The 22,225-nt window shown below is 43.8% G+C and overlaps 1 protein-coding gene across 7 annotated transcripts in view; it reads left to right on the top strand.

Annotated features, from left to right (window-relative positions):
• TNRC6B (trinucleotide repeat containing adaptor 6B) overlaps positions 1-22,225 on the top strand; it is a 281,982-nt gene that overhangs the window by 132,523 nt on the left and 127,234 nt on the right. Inside the window, exon 1 of one of the 7 annotated variants that reach the window (XM_033233865.1) lies at positions 21,129-21,334. The exons of the other annotated variants lie outside the window; for them this stretch is intronic. Coding sequence (XP_033089756.1) covers positions 21,228-21,334 — 107 coding nt within the window. The 5' untranslated portion in view covers positions 21,129-21,227. Of the gene's footprint in view, positions 1-21,128; positions 21,335-22,225 lie in introns of those variants that run through there. 7 annotated transcript variants of the gene reach the window in all.

Raw genomic sequence — 22,225 nt, 5'->3', positions numbered from 1 at the left:
CTCACTCTTGTATCCCCAGCATCTAGAACTGGGCTTGGCAGGAGTAGATGTTGAGTGAAAATGTGTGAGTATAAGGTCATCAGGACTCGCTGTGTGAGCGGGCGGCTCATTTCCTCACCAGCAAAATGGGGATAATAACATTGTTGCGAAGCATAAAGGAAATGCTCTATGTGAGGGCTGGGCACCTAGTCTTGTTGCTTAGTAAGTGTTTCCTTCCCCTTTGCTGTATCTCCCTTTGTTGAATGAACCAGAAAGGCTTTTATGGCCCCACAGAATGGCTCTGTTCTTTCTCATGGCTACCAAGATCATGAAGCCTGCACGGGGATTGCACAGAGCTTTGGCCTGCACAAGGACAGGAGCAGCGCGGAGCCTTTTCTTTTTATTCAAGTCCCTACATTCCTGTGGTCTGATGTCGTCTCTTCATACTCTCCAGTTTCCTGCAGGCTGTGCCTCTGTGTTGTATCCACGTTTACTTGGCTGTTTTTCATACATTCTGTGCTTTGCATCAGAAAGTTCTCAGCAATTTCAAATGAATAGGTCTTAGAGTTTACTAGGCAAAGGAGAACATTGAATACAGCGTTTTCCCCCTCATCGTGATTATTCTGAGCCCACACATGTAAATTCTGTTGATTTGACCAAATTATTACTAGTTTTTTTTTTTTTTTTTTTTTTTAATATGAGATGGAGTCACTCTGTCGCCCAGGCTGGAGTGCAGTGGCGTGATCTTGGCCCACTGCAACCTCCGCCTCCTGGGTTCAGGGGATTCTTCTGCCTCAGTCTCCCGAGTAGCTGGGATTACAGGTGCCCGCCACTATACCCAGCTAATTTTTTGTATATTTTAGTAGATACAGTGTTTCAGCATGTTGGCCAGGCTGATCTTGAACTCCTGACCTCGTGATTCACCTGCCTCGGCCTCCCAAAGTGCTGGGTTTACAGGCGTGAGCCATCGTACCCAGCCACCAGTTTTTACTCAATAGGTAAAATAAAAATTTAGGTCCACTGCCCACTTTATACAATGCTGTTGAATTAATACAGGTGACAGAAAAATGGCTTTCATTCATTGACTTTGGAATTGGTTTTTTAAAAAACCTAGGAAATGATCTGTTTACTCATTCATTCTGCAAATAATTACTGAGTGCCTTTTACATGCCAGGTGTTGATAAGTACAAGTACAAGCCTAGCAGTAGTGTGAAGATTTTCTCCAGACACAACTGCTGAAGTAAGACAATAGATGCAAGGGGCTGGCTGGTGCTCAGGGTGTTGGGGGGTTACAGAGGATGGACACCTACAGAGATAACAGCTTCTGCAAAGACCATGGGGCACTAGTGGCCATTGGCATATTTGGGGAACAGCATAGAGAGTACTTTGACATGGTTGGAGTGTCGTGTGCTTAAGGAAAGAAATAATCTGAGAAATAAGAGGTAAGCTGAAAACCTAAGCCTTAACCACATGCAGAAGAGTGTATAAGCCATGTTTGAAAGTCTTTTTCGGCCGGGCGCGGTGGCTCAAGCCTGTAATCCCAGCACTTTGGGAGGCCGAGACGGGCGGATCACGAGGTCAGGAGATCCAGACCATCCTGGCTAACACGGTGAAACCCCGTCTCTACTAAAAAATACAAAAACTAGCCGGGCGAGGTGGCGGCGCCTGTAGTCCCAGCTACTCGGGAGGCTGAGGCAGGAGAATGGCGTAAACCCGGAAGGCGGAGCTTGCAGTGAGCTGAGATCCGGCCACTGCACTCCAGCCTGGGCAACAGAGCAAGACTCTGTCTCAAAAAAAAAAAAAAAAAAAAAAAAGAAAGTCTTTTTCCTGAGAACAGTTGAAGGGTTTTAAGTGGGAAAGTCACTTGTTCAGATTGGATTTTTGAAAGATGATTCTGGTGTGTTGTGGAAACTGGCTGGGACGTTACACGTAAGACCAGATGATATTGTAGTAATCTCAGGTAATAGTGGCCTGAACTGACAACAGAGTTGGGGACAAATGAATGAATTCCAGAGGCATTTAGGAAGATTTCAGAGGAGTTGGTCATTGGGTATGAGAAGGCGGGGTTGGAGAAATGTAAAATAACACCTATGTCTCTGGCTGGGCTTCTTGTGGGAATGGGGCCACCATTCATTGAGTTAGGGTGCATTTAGATGAGGGACAGGTGTGGGGTTGAGATTATGAATTCAGTTTTGGAATCATTGAATCCTGAGATATCCAGGTGAAAGGCTGGAGTAATTACAGGTCCAGTCTGGAGATAAAAGACTTAAGAGTCATCCGTAGTTTGAAATTTACCAAATTTTTTTTTTTTTTTTTTTTTGAAACGGAGTCTTGCTCCATTGACAGGCTGGAGTGCAGTGGCACAATCTTGGCTCACTGCAACCTCCGCCTCCCCGGTTCAAGCGATTCTCCTGCCTTAGCCTCCCGAGTAGCTGGGATTACAGGCATGCGTCACCACGCCCAGCTGATTTTTGTATTTTATTAGAGACGGGGTTTCACCATGTTGGCCAAAATGGTCTCGATTTCTTTACCTTGTGATCCCCCCACCTTGGACTCCCAAAAGTGCTGGGATTACAGGTGTGAGCCACCGCGCCTGGCAAGATTTTCCTTTTGAAGTTGATTTCTTTCTTAAGATGTCCAAAGATGGCATACCTGTACTATGCAGTGCAAGGTGCTGTTCAGTGCTATTAAGGGGATACTATTTTATAAAGATAAGGCCATATACTCTCATTACCATAGTGATTATTAGAAGTACCAAAGGAGTATGAGGGAGGAGAGACACTGATTTTAACTGTGTTGATCAGAGAAAGCTTTCTTAAGGACTTTGTATTTGAGTGGAACCCTACAGATTGGGCAGAATGGTGATGAGTAGACTCAGGGCAGGCTGTATTAGCTAGAGGAAGGTGGAGGAGGGCTAGGTGTGTCCAGGGAGGATTGAGGGGAGGTTGCACATGTTTAGAGGAGCTGAGTGCCTGCTGAGTGGTTTCTGTTGCCGTGGTAGACGTTGGGGACCTGTTGAAAATCTGATGGCAGTCCAGTGAGAATACTGATATGGCAATGGTGCAGAGGAGGACTTGGTGGGGGGCCACCAATTAAAGGAAGAATTGAGAGGCAGGCGGGTCAGTTAGGGGATAAAAGGACTATTATGAAAGGTCCTGCTAAAGGCTATAGCCATGGGACTAGGGACCAGGTTTTTAAGGTGAATGATGAGAATCTTCAACAAAAAGGAAGATGATGCATTCCAGGTCAGACTTACTGAATTGGAGAATTTGGTGGGACTTGGCAATGGAATTGGTTAGCAGGCAGCTGGCAATGTGGATCTGCAGCTTGAGAAGGAGGTCAGAAGTGGAGATAAAGACTTGGAAGGCTTCCACGTGGAAGTGATAGTCGAAGCTAAGGGAGAGGATGAGGTCACCATGGGAGTGTAAAGAATAGAAAAGGGAACTGAGAATGAGACCTTGGGGACAGGAAGAGAAAGAGGACCTGGGAAAGGATAAAAAGAACAGTGGCTCTGTAGGACAGTCATTCCTCATCACTGAAGATGAGGGAAGGACTGTTCCATCACAGGTGTGATCAGCAGTTCAAATGCTGCACAGAAAGAAAAGTATTTGGTTATGGCAACATTCCCGAACCTGATGTTGGGAGGTGGTTCCAGTGTTGGTTTGGGAATCATTTGATGGCACCAGCACCACCCAGTAGAAACAATGCAAGCCACGTGTGTTATTTTAAATTTTCCAGGAGTCACATTTAAAAAGTAAAAACAGGCCGGGCGCGGTGGCTCACGCCTGTAATCCCAGCACTTTGGGAGGCCGAGGCAGGCAGATCATGAGGTCAGGAGATCGAGACCATCCTGGCCAACATGGTGAAACTCCATCTCTACTAAGAATACAAAAATTAGCCAGGTGTGGTGGCGGGTGCCTGTAATCCCAGCTACTTGGGAGGCTGAGGTGGGAGAATCGCTTGAACCTGGGATGCTGAGGTGGCAGTGAACGGATATTGTGCCACTGAACTCCAGCCTGGGTGACAGAACAAGACTCCATCTCAAAAAAATAAAAAAAATAATAAATTAAAAAGAAATAAGTGAAATTAATTTCAATAATATCGACTATTTAACCAAATATATGTAAAATATTGTCAATTCAACATGCTATTGATTTCAAAATATTAATGCAACGTTTTACATTTTTTTTGTACCAAGACTTTGAAACCTGGTGTGTATCTTAGGCCTACAACAGATTTTAGTTCAAACATAAAATTTTCGTTGGAAATACTTGATTTGCTTTTAGATTTCATAAAACTTACTACTTTTTCATGGAAAAGTAGATTCACATACCCAAGTTTTTCCAAACATACAAAAGTTTTCCAGCAATGGAAATAAGTGTCAGTTTTTAGATTTAAATTGATTAAAATACAGTTAAAAATTCAGTTTGAGTGGCACTAGTCTCATTGCAAGTGCACAGTAGCCACGTGCGACTACTCTGTTCGACAGCACAGGGAGGGTTATGCAAAGTAAAACAGGCTACTTTACAGCGGGTGTGCACTCTGAAAATACCCAAAATGGTTTTAGCACCATCGCAGAGCATTTCACAGGATTAGTGTTTCTTAGAATACATGTTGGCTTATCCTAGTGGAATTTTTAGAATTAGAAGGGTCAAATCTCTAATTTTGAATGTGAGGAGACAAACTTTTTATGAAAGTACACAGATTCCAAAATTTGAAATAGTGTTTGGGCTACAGTCAGCAGAGTGGTACATTGGTAGAAGTTCCTAAACATTCCGGTTTGTGCCATATTTCTGAAATACTTGGTGCAGAGGCTTACACTTAAAAACAGATCCAGCAGGAGGGGTGGGAGCGTTCCTGTTCCTGTCTGTGAATTTCTTTTGCACTCCCTGGAGTCAGTGAGGTGGTGGCTTCAGGTGGGGGGATGAAGTTAGGATTGCTTTTAGTCGGTGTCCCAGCCTCCCTGTCTGGTGGAGGTGTGAGGTGGGAGAGGGTGCTACCAGGCTAATTATCTTGTGCTTGTCTCTCACTTTTCTTATCTCACTTTTCTCAAGTGATATGCAGGCCGTTTAGCCCCAGATTGTCACACTCATTGTGTAATTTTTGCCGACCTGGGCCAATAGCACACATATTTACTGAATACGGGTGGGTCTTTTTAGTTTATAAAAAGCAGGTTCAAAGACTTTCATTTAATTATCTCATTGATTGAGACTGCTTTGCAGCTGTCAGCTAGACCGTCTAAGTGATAACCAGTAAAGATAGAAATGATTTTGAATCCTGCCGGGCATGGTGGCTCATGCCTGTAATCCCAGCACTTTGGGAAGCCGAAGCACGTGGATCACCTGAGGTCAGGAGTTTGAGACTAGCCTGGCCAACATGGTGAAACCTCGTCTCTACTAAAAATACAAAAAATTAGCTGGGCATGGTGGTTTGCACCTGTAATCTCAGCCACTTGGGAGGCTGAGGTAAGAAAATAGCTTGAACCTGGGAGGCAGAGGTTGCAGTGAGCCGAGATCATGCCATTGCACTCCAGCCTGGGCAACAGAGCAACACTCTGTCTCAAAAAAAAAAAAAAGAAAGAAAAAAAAAGAAATGATCTTGAATCCTGCTTGGAACCCAACCTTGTTCACACTGGAGAGAGTAAGTGCTGGTTTTTGGTTACTACATAATTTCATTTCAGTTGACATAGAGGAGCTTGTTTTTCTGTGAAGTGCCCTGTCAGAGTTTTGGGTATCAGCTATTCAATCTTGGTTTTTTGTTTGTTTAATCAGTATGACTTCTTACATTTTTGTTTTTCTTTAGAAGTGCATTTTGGTTATTCATTTGTGCCTTTATAAAAACCAGACTGTATAGTGGTGAGCAGAAATAATGCCCTTTAATGCCTTAATAAGGTCAGAGACCTAGCAGGTGATGGCGTGCGCTCCTACCCAGGATCCCAGGGCAGCGAAGCTTGTGATCTGTTGATGCCTCTTGTTGCCGTTTACCCCTCTGCTTACAGAAAATAATTGCTGTTCTTTTAATGCCAAGAAGTTCTTATTTATAAATTGAAGTTAGATAATTAGGTAGCTTAGAACAGTGGCTTTTAAACTTTTTGATTGGCTCTACTATAAAAAATTCAATTTGCATTGAGACCCATAGCTATATGAATGTTTACGCTGAAGCAGAAGTATTTACTTTCTGATAATAAGTGCATGTAGTCATATACAGTCTTTTAAGTCCACTTTGTATGGTACAGAACAAAACCCTAATAAGGTAATTCCAGCCCACTAAATTGATTTAATGATCACTGAGGGTTGTCTTACCATGGTTTCAAAACATTTAGAAGGCACTCCTCATGAGTTGCCCCGTTTCAGCATGTGATCCCCACTTTTGCTGGTCTGTAAGGATCATTTATCAGTCCCACTCAGTTATATCAACCAGATTTGTTAGTGACTTTAAAAAGTGTTAATTCGTTACTTCAGCATGCAGAAGATGGATATTTTTGATGCCCAGAGTGTTGTCTTCCCCGTCCAGGGTATCTCATTCTGATCAAACCGAATTGACCATCCATATTGAGAAGTGGTTATTGACATACTTATATTGAGAAATGAATATGTGTGTATACTTTCTCCCCCAGATATTAGAGAAACTGAAGTGGGAAACACCTTTCTAGCTACCAGATTATGTATTCTCTTTTGGAAAAGTCTCATGGAAAACACTGCTGTGCTGTCTTCCAGCTTCCAGGTTTCACGAAAGCACATCTCTCAACTAGTAATGTGTTCTGTTTTAGACACACTTCAGTACATTTGATTAGTTTAGCATTTCCCACTGTTGGTTGGGGTGCTAATAGATTTGTCTGCCAAAAAAAAAAAAAAAAGATTTCTTTCCTGATTAAACTGAATTAAACTGGTCTTTCCTTGCTACAGGATTTCTTAGCGTCTCTAAGGTGGGAATGTGCATTGGAAATCTTAGTGATGTGTATATAAAATCTTAAAAGTGCCAGATTTTTGTTTTTTCATGTCCATTAGGGGAAATGCTTGATTAGCTTTCCATGTCAATTATCCCTTTCTAAAACTGGGTCTTAAGCAAACTGGAATTGGGTGTTTCCCAGGTCTCTTCAAACGCTTTCATATGGTGGTTCCCAGACTTCGGTTTCAGGGAACTGTAACATTGAAAAAGGCACATTGGGATCCATCATGAGTTACTGGTTTGAAATTTGCCAAGTAAAGGCATTTTTGAAACTTACTATTTGTTACCATCATTTCAAAGAGAAAAAAATTTTAACAAAAAAGCAGAATGAACAGTCTCAGAATAAGAGCCGTCTCATTAAATTGAATAAAGCTTTATGAAAATGATTACGTTGTGTCCTTTTTCCCATAGATATCCCAGGTGCTAAAGTTTGGCATTTGGGAACCACATCCTAATTATAGACCATCTCTTAGCATGTATTACAATTAACTATGTGCTTGCCGGTTTTATTAGCCTCACTCATAGGAGTAAACCTTATTTCAAGTCTGGAACTACCTTCCTTCATTCTTATTTATTGACTACCAAGATAATGATTTCATGACTCATCTGTTTAAAAAATTACTTTGTTCCATCTGAATATACTGTGAGCAGATAACCATTCTGCATTAGTGTCTGAAAAAAGAAAAACCAAGCCCACTCCATTAGGTGCTGAGCAGTTGTAGCATCTAGAATAGTACTCAAAACTTACAGCAAAATTATCCGATTCGTGGTGGTTATGTAAAATGGCAAGTAGGTTATAAAACTTACATATCTGTGTTACTTGTATACATTTCAGCCTGTTGGCTCTTCATGAGTTATGAAAATGGCCATGGCAGATTTTCTGTCATATTATGTACATTTTAATTTTTATTTCCATCATCTGCTGTTGCATTTTAAGTGACAAAGACCTTAAATCTGGCAACCCCACATCAAATGTCCCCTCTGTCCCTGTCTCAGGGAAAGTGCTTCTTGGATGCACTTTACTCCTGTAATCAGGAGGGCCATGGCCGGCAGCTCCCTGGCCTGCCCTGGTGTGATAATGCTATCAGCTGGTTGTGGGAGTGGCTGCCCCAGCAAGGCCTGCTCCTTCTCCTTTTCTAAGAGTGCTGGGGCAGAGAGGGGAGAGGAGGAGAGGTTATGGTTAGCTGTGTAGGGTGTTTGGGAGCATTGGCATGCTGGGTGGACTTGAATTGGAGCTTGGTATAATCTAGGTCCAGTGTGATTGGAAGGATGTGTTTACTGCATCAGTATTTATTGAACACATCTAATGTGTCGAGCACTGTATAGTGCTGGGAATAAAAAGGTAAAAAGACCTAGTTTTTATCTTTGGAACTCAACCAGTAATGTAAACAGACAGACACACAATGAGGCTGCCCATAATAAAGACAGTGCTGCGGGATCCTAGAGGATAGAGAAGAGGAAGAGAATGGGAAAGTCTCCCCTAAAGAGGAAACTTTTGAGCTGGGTCTTTTTTTTTTTTTCCTGAGACAAAGTCTCGCTCTGTTGCCCAGGCTGGAGTGCAGTGGCCAGATCTCAGCTCACTGCAAGCTCCGCCTCCCAGGTTTACGCCATTCTCCTGCCTCAGCCTCCCGAGTAGCTAGGACTACAGGCGCCCGTCACCACGCCCGGCTAGTTTTTTGTATTTTTTTTTTTTTAGTAGAGACAGGGTTTCACCATGTTAGCCAGGATGGTCTCGATCTCCTGACCTCGTGATCCACCCATCTCGGCCTCCCAAAGTGCTGGGATTACAGGCTTGAGCCACCGCGCCCGGCCTGAGCTGGGTCTTAATGGGCGAATGGGAGTCGCTTGGTGTGGTAGAGTGCTTAAGAACTGAGGTTCTGATGACTGGGTGCGGTGGCTCAAGCCTGTAATCCCAGCACTTTGGGAGGCCGAGACGGGCGGATCACGAGGTCAGGAGATCGAGACCATCCTGGCTAACACGGTGAAACCCCGTCTCTACTAAAAAATACAAAAAACTAGCCGGGCGAGGTGGCGGGCGCCTGTAGTCCCAGCTACTCGGGAGGCTGAGGCAGGAGAATGGCGTAAACCCAGGAGGCGGAGCTTGCAGTGAGCTGAGATCCGGCCACTGCACTCCCAGAGGGAGACTCCGTCTCAAAAAAAAAAAAAAAAACTGAGGTTCTGAAGTCAGGACAGCTGTGTGGTCAGATCAGCCCAGTGTTGAGCAGCTGTGTCATCTGTGTGCCCCAGCTTTCTCATTGGTAAAATAAGGGGATAGTAATACACCCATCTCGAAGAGTGATTGGGAAGATTCAGTGAGAACTCGTTTCAAGTGTTTAGCATGTTGCTTGGGTCACTGTTAGCTACTGTTTTCATGATTGTTATTACTGGAATTGGGTGTTTCCCAGGTCTCTTCCCTGCTCTATTTCAGGCAGAAGAAATAGAATAAACAAAGACAAAGAGTTAGGGACTGAGTGGGAGAGTGGGAAATGGTGAGATATTAGTGGGACACAAGTGTTACCTCTTTGGAGGAGAGTGGAAAGGTAGCTTGGGTTGTAGTTTGATTTGTTTTGTATTCTAAGAAATTTGTTTTATTTTTTTAAACAAGACAAGTTCTCACTCCAGGCTAGAGTGCTATAGTGTGATCATAGCTCACTGTGACCTTGAACTCCTAGGCTCAAGCGATCCTCCTGCCTCAGCCTCCTGAGTAGCTGAGACTGCAAACGTGTGCCATCATGGCCAGCTTATTTATTGATTGATTGATTTAGAGACAGAGTCTCACTCTGTTGCCCAGGCTGGGGTGCAGTGGTACACTCTCAGCTCACTGCAACCTCACCTCCCGGATTCAAGCAGTTCTTTTGCCTCAGCCTCCCCAGTAGCTGGGATTACAGGCATGCACCACTACGCCAGGCTAATTTTTGTATTTTTAGTAGAGACGGGGTTTCGCCATGTTGGCCATGCTGGTCTCAAACTCCTGACCTCAGGTGATCCACCTGCCTTACAGACGTGAGCCACCGCACCCAGCCTATTTTTATTTTTTATAGATAGGAGCTTGCTTTTTTGCCTAGCCTGGTCTCGAACTCCTGACCTCAAGTGATTTTCCCACCTCGCCCTCCCAAAGTGCTGAGATTACAGGTGTGAGCAACTATGCCCGGCCCAGAAATTTGGATTTTATCACATAGAAAGCAGTTTTAAAAACTAAACTTGCCTCCACTGATTTTCATGTTAAGGATCCGATGGAAGGGACAGGCAGTCAAAGCAAGAGGGGCAAGTGGAGAACATAAATTAAGGTGGTGACCATAAAGATGGAAAGACCAGGCTGGGTATGATGGTTCACGCCTATAATCCCAGCTCTTTGGGAGGCCAAGACGGGCGGGATCACCTGAGGCTGAGCATTCAAGACAGCCTAGTCAACGTGGTAAAACCCCGTCTCTACTAAAAATACAAAGATTAGGCGAGCATGGTGGTACACACCTGTAGTCCCAGCTACTGTGGAGTCTGAGGCATGAGAATCGTTTGAATCCGGGAGACGGAGGCTGCCGTGAGCCGAGATCGCACCACTGCTTCCAGCCTGGGCGACTGAGCGAGACTCTGCCTCAAGAAAAAACCAAAAAACCAAAAAACAGATTTTAGAGCTCCTTCTGAAGTGGGATCAGTCCATCAGCTATGATGAGAAAGAGGGAGGGGCCCTAGATTACCCCAGGCTGGGGGAAGCCATGAATTGGGGTAGGCGGTCAGTGGGTAGAGCAGGGGTTTGGGCTATGTGGTGGGATGAACAACAGGGGTAGAAGGCAATGTGTTTGGCTTTGGGCATGTTTAGATTTGCCAGACATTTAGTATAACTTGGCAGGCAGAAATAAGGGTATGGAGCTCCAGGCAGAAGCTTGGGAACCACTTACTTATATACAGAGGTGGTCCTTTAGGCCATGGGAGTGACAGTGCTCCCTTAGGAGTTGCTCAGAGGAGCAGAGTGAGAACAGGAAAAAGGATGGTGCAAGAGAAACCCGAAGAGGGAGGGTTTTAGGGCCTGCGCCCCGGTGGTCAGCTTGGGAAGCCCTGAATGAGAGCAGTTAGATTTAGCCTTGAGGAGCACTGGCGTCCATCAGGCTGCAGTGAGCCCCAGCAGCCCAGCGCATTGTTCATCCTGCGTGTTGTTGTCACGTAGCGAAGTCTCCTCATGGATTTTGGGGTCTCTTCCTGGTAATACATTGAGCGACTCTCGGGCAGGAGCTCCCAGTACTCATCAGTGTCACCCCAGGACCTGCACAACTTCTCACAGAGAGTGTGCTCAGTGAGCATTTGTTGAATGAACAAGTGAATCAAAGATGACTTGAAACAACTCAGCAAATAATTATGGAGTGCCTCATATGCTCCAGGAGCTGTGCTGGTCTCTGGGGATAAAGCAGTGAGCAAAAATAGATTGAAAATCGCTGCCCTGGTTGGGCTTCCCTTCTGAAGCACAATTAGGAAGGAACGAGCAGAGAGGTAAGCATTGAAGGCGTGAGGATGGGCCCTACCTCCGTCATCTGTGGGCTGCAGCCTGGCACTCCGTAGGCACTTGATAAAGTTAGTTGACTTGTACCTGGAAGAGAGGATGTCCTGGGGAGAAAAATCTCCCCTCAGAGAAGAGACCTGAGGCTTGGGGAGAGATCAGCCTCTGAGAAGGAAAAGTAAATATGGAAATGGAGGGAAGGGTGTTTGAGGGAGTTCTCCTGGGAAGCATTCACTGTTTCTGTAAAGTAGGAATAGGAGGTGAAGTCTGAGTGGGAAAGAGAACTTGAGGTAAGATAAAACATGTGGAACAGCGCCACCCGCCCTCCAAAAAAAAAAAAGAGAGAGACAGACTGCAAAGAGAACCGGCTGCCAGCCCTAAGAGCTTCACTGAGAGAGATGCGTTATATGTTATTGCAGTGATCTGTAGCTGTGCAGGGTTTTTCCCCCCCCAGCAAATAAAGGTGAAGAACACGGTTAGTTGGGGTTGGGGTTTGTCTGAGGTTGTGTGAGGATAGGCTTAGAAAGGTAGTGTGGGATAACCAGGGGGCGAGGTCTTTGGAGAATGCTGGTGAATATGCATGGCAGTGCCGGTTAGATTGAGAATAAAAGAACTAGGGGCAGGTAAATGGTCTGAAGAAAAGGAAAAGAAGAAAGAGTCTGGATTGGAGGAGGTGGGTATTTACATCTTCGAAGGGCTGAAGACAGCACTTCCTGTGGCGAACCCCGGGCACTGTGTCCTGCGTGCTTTACCTGTGCTAACTCATTTCATCTTCATGAAGACCCTGTGAGCTGGTGTGGAGAGACTGTGTTGCCGGAGGCTACACAGGTAGGAAGTGACCCCGATGGCCTCGGCTGCTGAGCTTCTGTGCTTGGGCATTATGGTATTCTGCCCTAGGAAGAAACCAGACAAAATACTTCTTCCAGACCAGGTATCTTTGTAGTAGCTTCCTGGGCCAGCTTTCCTTCCAGAAGAAATACTTGGCATGGTGTGGAAGGGGGCTGTGAACTGTCTCCTCCCTTTTAGAATAAATATCTGTATTTCAGGTAGCAGCGTCCTTGATACAGAACTGTTAGTTTTCCCCACCTGCTTTGCACGTGCTTGAATGTCCTTTAATAGGAAACAGAGAATGCCTAACCTCACAATTGGGGAAGGCTTTAAATGCAGTCAGCCTGTGAATTCTCTGAGCTGTAGCAACTTCTTTGTTTACTTGTCCTCCCCCTACCAATAGAGAAGAAAAGCCAGAGTGACTGGCCCCTCCACCAGCTTGGGGAAGGGGAGACTTTTAGGGACTATGGTCCCTAAAAGGAGGGGAACTGGTGTTTCCTGCTGCAGAACACTGGTGTGTCTGCAGTGGTTTGGGGAGGACGTCTGAGTCCTGTGACCTGTCACTCAGGGTCTAGGCCCTTTGTAAACCCAGGGGAGACCTGTTTTAAAGTTTGCTGGGAGCCCTCCTTTAAACTTTGCTTGGAGGCCGTTTGGAAGCACAGAGGCTTTGCAAATGACACATGCAGACAGCTTTATCCTTCTGTGTGAAGAAAGAATTATTTGCAGAGACAACAATGTATATTCATGGTACCTTTTTTGTTTGCATTTTTTAAATGTCTGGCTTTGCTCTTGAGGCAGTTTGGAAGGAGTACCACTATATTTTCTTGGATGTAAACAAATTATCATGGTTTTAAAAGAAACAACACACAAAAACCACATCATCTTACATGCCAAGGAAGTTTAGATGTTTCAAATATTGAAAATACAGAGCAAATACATCATCTGGCATTATGTATTGAGAATTCTTAGACTGATTCCTGATCCTAGTGTTTTCTTTCGAGGCCATGTGTTTGAAATGTCTAACCTGCTGGGACCTTTCCAGCTCTGCTTGATTCGCTGTTAGGGACTAGCTTTTTTGCCTTTGTCTTCTTTTTTTTCTTTTTTTTTTTCTTTTTAATTCATTAGAGACCGGGCTTTGCTCCATCACCCAGGCTGGAGTGCAATGGCATGATCTGAGCTCACTGCAGCCTTAGACTCGACCCAAACAATCCTCCTGGGTTAGCCTCCCAAGTAGTTAGGACTACAGGTGCACACCACCGCACCTGGCTAAATTTTTTTGTAGAGATAGGGCCTTGATAATGTTGCCCAGGCTGGTCTCAAGCTCCTGATCTCAGGCAATCCTCCTGCCTTTGCCTTCCAGTGTGCTGGGATTACAGGCATGAGCCACCATCCTCAGCCTTATTTTTTTTTTTTTTCTTTTTAATACACTGCTAGGTTAGCCCATAGTGCATCATATTATTAACACTTTTGACTTTAAAAATTGCTTACCTCTAATGGATTTCTTTTTTTTTGAGACAAGGTCTCACTCTGTTGGAGTGCAGTGTCACAATCTCAGCCTCAACCTACCAGGCTCAAGCAGTCCTTCCATCTCAGCTACCAGAGTAGCTGGGGCTACAGGTTCCACCACCATGCCCGGCTAGCATTTTTGTAGAGGTGGGGCTTTCTAATGGATTTTTAATGTGATCTTCTTTGTCACATGTTAAATCCTAATAGTTACTGGTACTTAACAGAGCTAGAGGTAAAAACCAGATAACCCACCACTGAATAAATGAGTGCCTCAGTGGTCCAGGACCCTCAAACTGAGCCTCGTTGGGAGTCTTTAGTACTTGTTGGCACCTTTATTTGGAAGTCAGGGTAGAAAAAACAGCTTATTTATTCTTCATTTCCTTTCCCCTAGAATATTTCTATTCTCCTGAGGCAGGGATGAGTTGGTTGCTGGTTTTTAGATTATGAAACTCTTGCCGGTGTATTTTTCTGGTTTCCCTTTGTTTGGGTCAGAGGCCGTGATAGGGCAGACGCGGTTCAGGCTGGCAGTTATGACCTGTGCTCTGCAGTAGCTTCTCTCTGAGGTTCTGTGTAACCAAATTTTAAAACACTGCTCTGAGTCATGCTGAGATTTTCCATGAGGCTCTGGTGGGGAAGGGACATGAACTGAATCATTAAGTGCCTATTATGCTGCACACACTTCCATTACCTCATTTAGTCCTCCAGACAACCTGATGTGGAGGATGGTTTTATCTTCATAAGAAAAAAGGAGTGCTGACAGCTCAGTGACCAGGCTGTGGCCATGTACACAAAGAGGTGGAGGGAACTGGGTGCTATAACTCCACCAAAATTTTCTTCTCTTCCCAAGCTGCCTTAAACAGTGCAGAATGATTTGCTAATTGATTGGTTGAAACCCTGTTTTATAAAGTGGAGTGTCTTAAAATACGGATGCAGAGGACGACAACCGCTTGCTGGCTTTATGGTATACTCAGCACTGCATTCACGATAAACAACAGGAGAATGAGACTGTGTTGATGATGTACAGAATAGGAGGTCTTCGGGAGCAGCCCTGGCTGGCTGCTGAAAGGCGTTTTTCTTTCTTTCTTTCTTTTTTTTTTTTTGAGACAGAGTCTCACACTGTTGCCCCTGGCTGGAGTGCAGCACGTGGCTCGATCTCGGTTCATTGCAACCTCAACCTCTCAGGTTCAAGCGAGTCTTCTGCTTCAGCCTCCCAAGCAGCTGGGATTACAGGCACCTGCCACCATGCCCAGGCTAATATTTTTGTATTTTTAGTAGAGATGGGGTTTCACTATGTTGGCGAGGCTGGTCTCAAACTCCTGACCTCATGATCTGGCCCCCCTCAGCATCCCAAAATGCTGAGATTACAGGCGTGAGCCACCGCGCCCAGCCGAAAGGCATTTTTCTTTTTCTTTTTTGAGACAAGGTCTTGTTCTGTTGCCCAGGTCGGAGTGCAGTGGTGCGATTCATAGCTCACTGCAGCCTCGACCTTCTGGGCTCAAGCGATCCTCCTGTGTCAGCCACCCAAGTAATTGGGACTACAGGCATGAGCCACCACGCCTGGCTAATTGAAAAAACTTTTAGCAGAGATAGGGTCTCCCTGTGCTGCTCACGCTGTTCTTGAACTCCTGGGCTCAAGTGATTCTCCCACCTCAGCCTCCCAAAGCGCTAGGATTACAGGCATGAGCCACCATGCCTGGCCCATTTTTTCTTTTTAAGCAACATGACAGATTAACTAAAAAAGAAAAACCACTGAATGGTTAAAAAGTTTATTTCAGGTGATTAATTGAAAAAACAAATTGATTAATAAAGGCATTTTTAAAGGATCTAAACTGTATTGGGTTTAAGTTGTAATTCTTAAAGTGGAATCAGAAGGCCTATTAAAGCTATAACTAAGAAAATAGAAGTCATTTGTAATTAGACAATAATTAAAGGCAAGTACATGCCCAGTGATTTTAAAGTGCTTGAAAACAATTAGTTTTCTTAAGTAGGTTAAATATCTGGGTTACAAGCTTGTTTACACTATTAATTTACTTAGCAAACCTGTTCTTCATAGATGATGCAAAGTTGAACTTTAGTTTGGCTCTCTGAATTATTGCAAGTTCTAACTTAACTGATATCCTTTAAAAAATACATTTTTACATTAATTCTTTTTAATTTTAAAAGTAATCATCTTTTCTCTCTTTTCCTTCCTGAACAATTCAGTCCTAGAGGCTATTAAGCGGGATGAGCAAGGTGTTGGCCTGGCCCAGGGGTATCAGAGCCTGAGTAGGATGAGGAGGTCTTTACCTAGGAGGGAGGGTCTAGTGTGCTGTGTCAGCCCAGGAGAGGTGAGAAGGGCATCCATTGCTTCTGAGATGCCCTTCCTGTATTGATTGGTTGAATATAGGAGGATTGATGAAATAAGTATGTTCAGGATAATGGCTCCCAGCAGCTCTCACGGTTGAAGAATGTTACAAATATTGGAAAGGAGACAGCTAGAATTAACCCGGTGATGCTACATTGGAATCAGAAGTATTGGTGTGAATGCATGGATTTTAATAAGGACCTATAAAAATAGCAATAAAATCTTTGCAAAAGGCGTGCATGCATGTGTATTGATATACATATGTGTGTGCACATACATATACACACATCTGTTTCCTAGTTCTGTTCATAGTAGAGGAGGAAGGTGCCTGGGATCAGCAATATTCCAATAGCAGTGAGTGTATCAGGTTTCCAGATCTTGGCTTCTATATATCATTTTCCACTAAAAGGAACCCCAGCTTCTTGGAGAAATGGCTGATTATAGGATTGGAGCAGGAACGTTTAACATGAGCCTGGAACATCTTGGGTTAGAAAGCAAAGAAGTCTTCAAAGAGTGATGAAAACATGCCAGAAGGACCCAGAGTCAGTTTGAAGGGGTTCCAAACTCAGGCCAAATCTGAGTTAATTTCAAAATTTAAGAAGTGATAGTCATGGATTAGAACCTGTTGAATAAAAAAGAAAGCTTAAGCATTTTCACACAGCTTCACCTACTTTGTAAGAAAACCTATGTACATACTCATAAATAAATTCAGCATTTTGCCGGGCGCGGTGGCTCACACCTGTAATCCTAGCACTTTGGGAGGCCGAGACAGGCGGATCACGAGGTCAGGAGATCGAGACCATCCTGACTAACACGGTGAAACCCCGTCTCTACTAAAAATACAAGAATTAGCCAGGCGCGGTGGCAGGCGCCTGTAGTCCCAGCTACACGGGAGGCTGAGGCAGGAGAATGGTGTGAACCTGGGAGGCGGAGCTTGCAGTGAGTGGAGATCGCGCCACTGCACTCCAGCCTGGGCGACAGAGCAAGACTCCATCTCAAAAAAAAAAAAAAAAAATTCAGCATTTGAAGAATGGGTTCTTTAAATTGAAAAGTACTTCTTCAAAAATACTTACTGATTACAAAGGCGAAAAAGAGCAACTTTCCAGTGGAGAGGCCTGGCAGACGCCACCTTAACCATTAACCAGGTAATCCCAGCAGTGGGACAAATTGAAATCATGCCACCTGCTAGGATGCAAAGAGAACACACCATTCCCTCTGCAGTGTTCCTGCCAAGGCACATGACCTGAATCTAATTGTGAGGAAATGATAGACAAACCTGGTTTGAGTGACATTCTGCAAAATAACTGGCCTGTGATCTTCAAACATTTCATGGTCATGAAAGTCAAAGCAAGACCAAAGAACGATTCCAAACTGGAGGAGACTAGAGAGACATGTAAATGCAACATGTGATTCTGATCTAGATCTTTTTACTATAAAGGCCATTGCTGGGACAAGCAACGAAGCTTGCATGGGGCTTGAGGATTTAATGATAGAAATGTATCAGCGTCAATGTTCTGATTTTGATGGTTGTATTATGGTTATGTAGGACTGTGGTTTGGTTTTTGTTGTTGTTGTTTTTGTTTTGAGACAGAGTCTGGCTCTGTCACCCAGGCTGGAGTGGTGCAGTGGCGTGATCTCGGCTCACTGCACCCTCTACCTTCCAGGTTCAAGCAATTCTCATGATGCCTCAGCCTCCCGACTAGCTGGGATTACAGGCGTGTGCCACCATACCCGAGTAATTTTTGTATTTTTAGTAGAGATTGGGTTTCACCATGTTGGCCAGGCTGATCTTGAACTCCTGACTTCAAGCGATCTGCCCTACTCAGCCTCTCAAAGTCCTGGGTTTGCAGACGTGAGCCACAATGCCTGGCCTAGTGGTTTGGTTTGGTTTTTGAGAAAACACATACTAAAGTATTCAGGGTGATGGGGCCTGAAGTTGGCAACTTCCCCTCAATGGTTCTAGGGAGAGACAGTTCTTTGTACTATTCTTGCAAATTTCCCTAAGTTTGAGATTGTTTCAAAATTTTAAAATAATTTAAAAAGTAATTTTTTTGTTTGTTTGTTTTAAGACAGAGTTTCACTCTTGTTGCCCAAGCTGAAGTGCAATGGCATATTCTCGGCTCACTGCAACCTCTGCCTGCTGGGTTCAAGTGATTCCCCTGCCTCAGCCTCCCGAGTAGCTGGGATTACAGGCGTGCGCCCCCACGCCCAGCTAATTTTTTGTATTTTTAGTAGAGATGGCGTTTCATCATGTTAGCCAGACTGGTCTCGAACTCCTGACCTCAGGTGATCTGCCCACCTCAGCCTCCCAAAGTGCTGGGATTACAGGCGTGAGCCACCGCGCCCAGCCAAAAAGTAATATTCTTGCCTAAAATTTAAATCATGAGAAGTACATAAAATTAAATGTTCCCTATTTCTTATTTTAGCCTCCTCTTTTAAGCATTTTATTTATGTATATATGAATGTGTATGTAATATATGTTGTAGGTCGTATTGAGTATTTATGATATGCTAGGCACAGGCACACTGTATTCCTGGGAATTACAGTGGTCATCAGTCAAAAAGAACAGTCCCCCTACCCCTGCCACGAGAACTGCATGACTTTGTGTTATTTGGAGAAGCCATCATTTCTTTAAGTTCTCTCTCATGAGAAGCAGTGGAATGTGGTGGTGGTAGGAGCTCAATCTCTATATTTGTATCCCAGCCCTGCCAGCAACTGTGCTGAAATTTTACTCAACCTCACTGTGCCTCCACCTCCTTATCTGCAGGCTGGAGATGTGTCTCATCACTCTTTAACAGAGCTGTTGTGAGCAGGACACGTGGTGATACACGTAGGGTGCTACACTTGTGGGTGGCACATGGCAAGCACCTGGTAAATGGTAGCTCCCACTGAGGGATGTTTAGGTTATTGTTCGCACTTTTATAAATCTAAAAATTGCCTTGTATACATTTTTGCACACTTACACTTAAGAATCTTTAAAAAAAATTTGGCTACCTTTCTGTTGTGAAGTTTTGCTTTTAGTGGCTTTGTTAGTTTGTTAGAGTGCTGTGAAAAACTAGATGGAGAATAGGGAACATGTGTCTGAAAGTCTGTGCCATATAGGGCTGGAACTTGAGCAGTATGAGATAGGAAATACTGGCTTACTTTCAGATTTTTCTCTACTCAAGGGTTGGCCTACTAACACTGTTGTTTTTATGTGATGATTGGCGCATTTTCTTTTTCTTTCTGTCTTTTTTTTTTTTTTTGGAACAGGGTCTCACTCTGTCACCCAGGCTGTAGTGCAGTGGCATGATCATGTTCACCGCAGCGTCGACCTCCTGGGCTTGAGTGATCTTCCCACTTCAGCCTCCTGAGTAGCTGGGACTACAGGCGTACACTACTACGCCTGGCTAATTTTTTATTTTTTGTAGAGACGGGGTCTCACTATGCTGCCCAGGCTGGTCTCCAACTCCTGGACTCAAGCGATCCTGCCACCTCGGCCTCCTGAGTAGCTGGGATTAGAAGTGTGAGCCACCACACCCAGCCTCCATTTTCAAATACAGGTTGAGAATCCCAAATCTGAAAATCCAAAGTGCTGTAGAACCCAAAATGCTCCAAAATCTGAAACTTTTTGAGCACCAGCACGATACTGAAAGTGCTTATTGGAGTATTTCGGATTTCAGATTTTCAGATTCAGGATCCTCAACCAGTAAGTTGCATGCAACTATTTCAGAATCCGACAAAATTTGAAACGCTTCTGTTCCCAAGCATTTCAATAAGGAATACTCAATTTGTAATACCATTTTAGAATAGTTAGGCAAGCTTTGCTCAGGTTTGAAAGGGTCATGTAATGTTAATCACTAGGAAATATTTTTGTCTCAAGTAGTGTAAACCAAGAAAATATTGTTTTGAGAACTTTACCTGTTAAGTTTTGAATGTCAGAGAAAGGAATAATATTAATTCCTACTTCCTCGAGTTGAGTTAAAGTCATTTAATTTGATGTTTTCTTTCTGTATACCCTGTTTGAAAAACCAGAATAGACTTTTTAAACCTCTAAACGTGTATGGTTTTTTTTTTTTTTTTTTGACTTTGGCAGACCTGTTTTGCAAATGACCAACTTTCTATTATGAGTTTTTAACAAGAATGTTGCCACTTGTTACTTTCACATTTGAAATAATCAAATAACTTATTTTTAGGGTATTATAATTGCAAATAGATTGTGGTTTTCTGCAGTTAGTGGAGGAATGTAAATAAACCATTGCTGTTGTAACTATATATAAATGCATGTAGGACAGGAGATGTGCTTGAAAACTGTGAAGCAAAAAGGAGTCCATCTTTCAAAAAGAGACAGCCCATTTCTTTAAGATGAATCTGATTTATGTGTTGCCTCAAGATAACGAATGACTTGTTTCTCGGTTTTGAAATACATAGCCCACAGTGTTGGATAAACACCTTCATAACTTCATGAAGACCACAGTATTTCTTCCATGTCACCGGCCATAGGGATCCCTAGTCCTTGAAGGTGTATCAGAGGAGTCCATGTGTCGAGTGCCTGCTGGAAGAGGGCCAGGAGTGGACTGCGTGGAGGGGATAACTGCCGGTGGAAGGAGCTCTGCTCTTGACTGTCCGCCTCAGAGCCTGCACTATTGGGTATCTCCAGAGTTACAGCTTGTCAGCATTGCTTTCATCCGTCTTATCTCCACACTTTTTGTCTTTTCTTGCTAGCCCTTTCCTTCTTGCCCAGGTTTTCACTAACATTTGATCTAACACACTTGAATTTAGTGAGGAGGACTTCAGGCCTGTTGTCTTAGACTATGATAAGGCCAAGTTGTGTGTTGAATGGGCTTCAGCCTTGCAGGTTGCATTAGCTCACTAGCAGGTTTCAGAAAATGCTGACCACTGATCATCAGCCTGTCTTGTTGAGTATAGTAGAGAGAAGTAGTTGTTGGTGATCATGTGTTGGTGAACAAACCTAACTGATAGCTCAAAACAAAACCTATTTTTGGTTCTAAGCTATGGGTGCTTCCCAGCCAGGTGTCAGGACACTCTATTGCATCACAAAGACCTAATATGTCACAGCATGCCAGGCTTCCCCCAAGTCCAGGGTCTGACCCACCCCCTTAATGGATTCCCACGGGGATTGCTTCTGGCTCTATGACCCACTTTCCTCTTCCCATCAGTTCATGTCCCCCCATCTGCCCTACCGTAACGGAAGTCACCTTCATGAGAGTACTCCTTGCGTCTGCTTTAATCTCTTCCAGGTATATCGTAAAAATGCAAAAATGTACAAGTCTGTGGTAAAATAGAATTGGGAAAACAGCCTAAAAAACTCTTTGATTACTTTGATAGATACCACTTACGGTAATTCTTTAGTTATAATAAGTTCTGTATTTAAGATGAAATTTTGAGACCCAGTGTTTTCTTTCCTTATACAGTCTTAGGTTCAGTCATCAGAACAGACTCATGTGGTGAGGCCTTCTGCTTCTGCCCATTTTGTTTTGTTTTGTTTTCATTTCCTGCCACATGGCAGGTGCTGCTGAGAAGTACCTTCAGGAACCACTGAATATTCTAGCCCCATCTTTCTAAGGGTTTGGTGATCTATAATGCTAAAAGGGTTTGGGCTGTTAGTCACCGAGTGGGAGGAGGGTGTCCGGCATTGGCGTGGGCCCCTAGTTTTTCTTTTATTACCCATTATGATGTGTCTGTTTTGCTTTTTCTTTCCTTCTTCAGTTTTCCTTCTCTCCATCTCCCCACCCAAATAGCATCACCTTCCTCAGCCCTCTACTTTTTATCCCTGTTCACTTCTTAATAAATGAAAGAGAATCAAAAAGAGACAGCAAAGAGAAAGGAGAAACATCTTATAATGCAGAGTTTTCAGCAAAATACTTAACTCTGTGCCTTTATATGCCACTACATATCTTTAATTTTTAGAGGATATGAAGATTTTGTCTTTTGTATTTCATAAGCCATCTGTACTGTGTTCAGACTCTGTGGGTTCTTTGTTGTTGAATTATAGGAGAAGGAGGTATAGGGCAGGAACTTTTTACATACTTGTGAATTTTGGTCAGTCCTGTGAAATGTAAGCCTCTGGCATTTATTCATGGCATTTATTCACGGACCGTTAGGATAAACCACGCATGTAGGTTCTTTTT

This window comes from Trachypithecus francoisi, unplaced genomic scaffold, assembly GCF_009764315.1.
Source record: "Trachypithecus francoisi isolate TF-2019V2 unplaced genomic scaffold, Tfra_2.0 Lachesis_group14, whole genome shotgun sequence".
NCBI classification, from domain to species: Eukaryota; Metazoa; Chordata; class Mammalia; order Primates; family Cercopithecidae; genus Trachypithecus; species Trachypithecus francoisi.
Note: the sequence above shows the minus strand (reverse complement) of the source record. Positions and strands in the feature narration are given on the sequence as shown.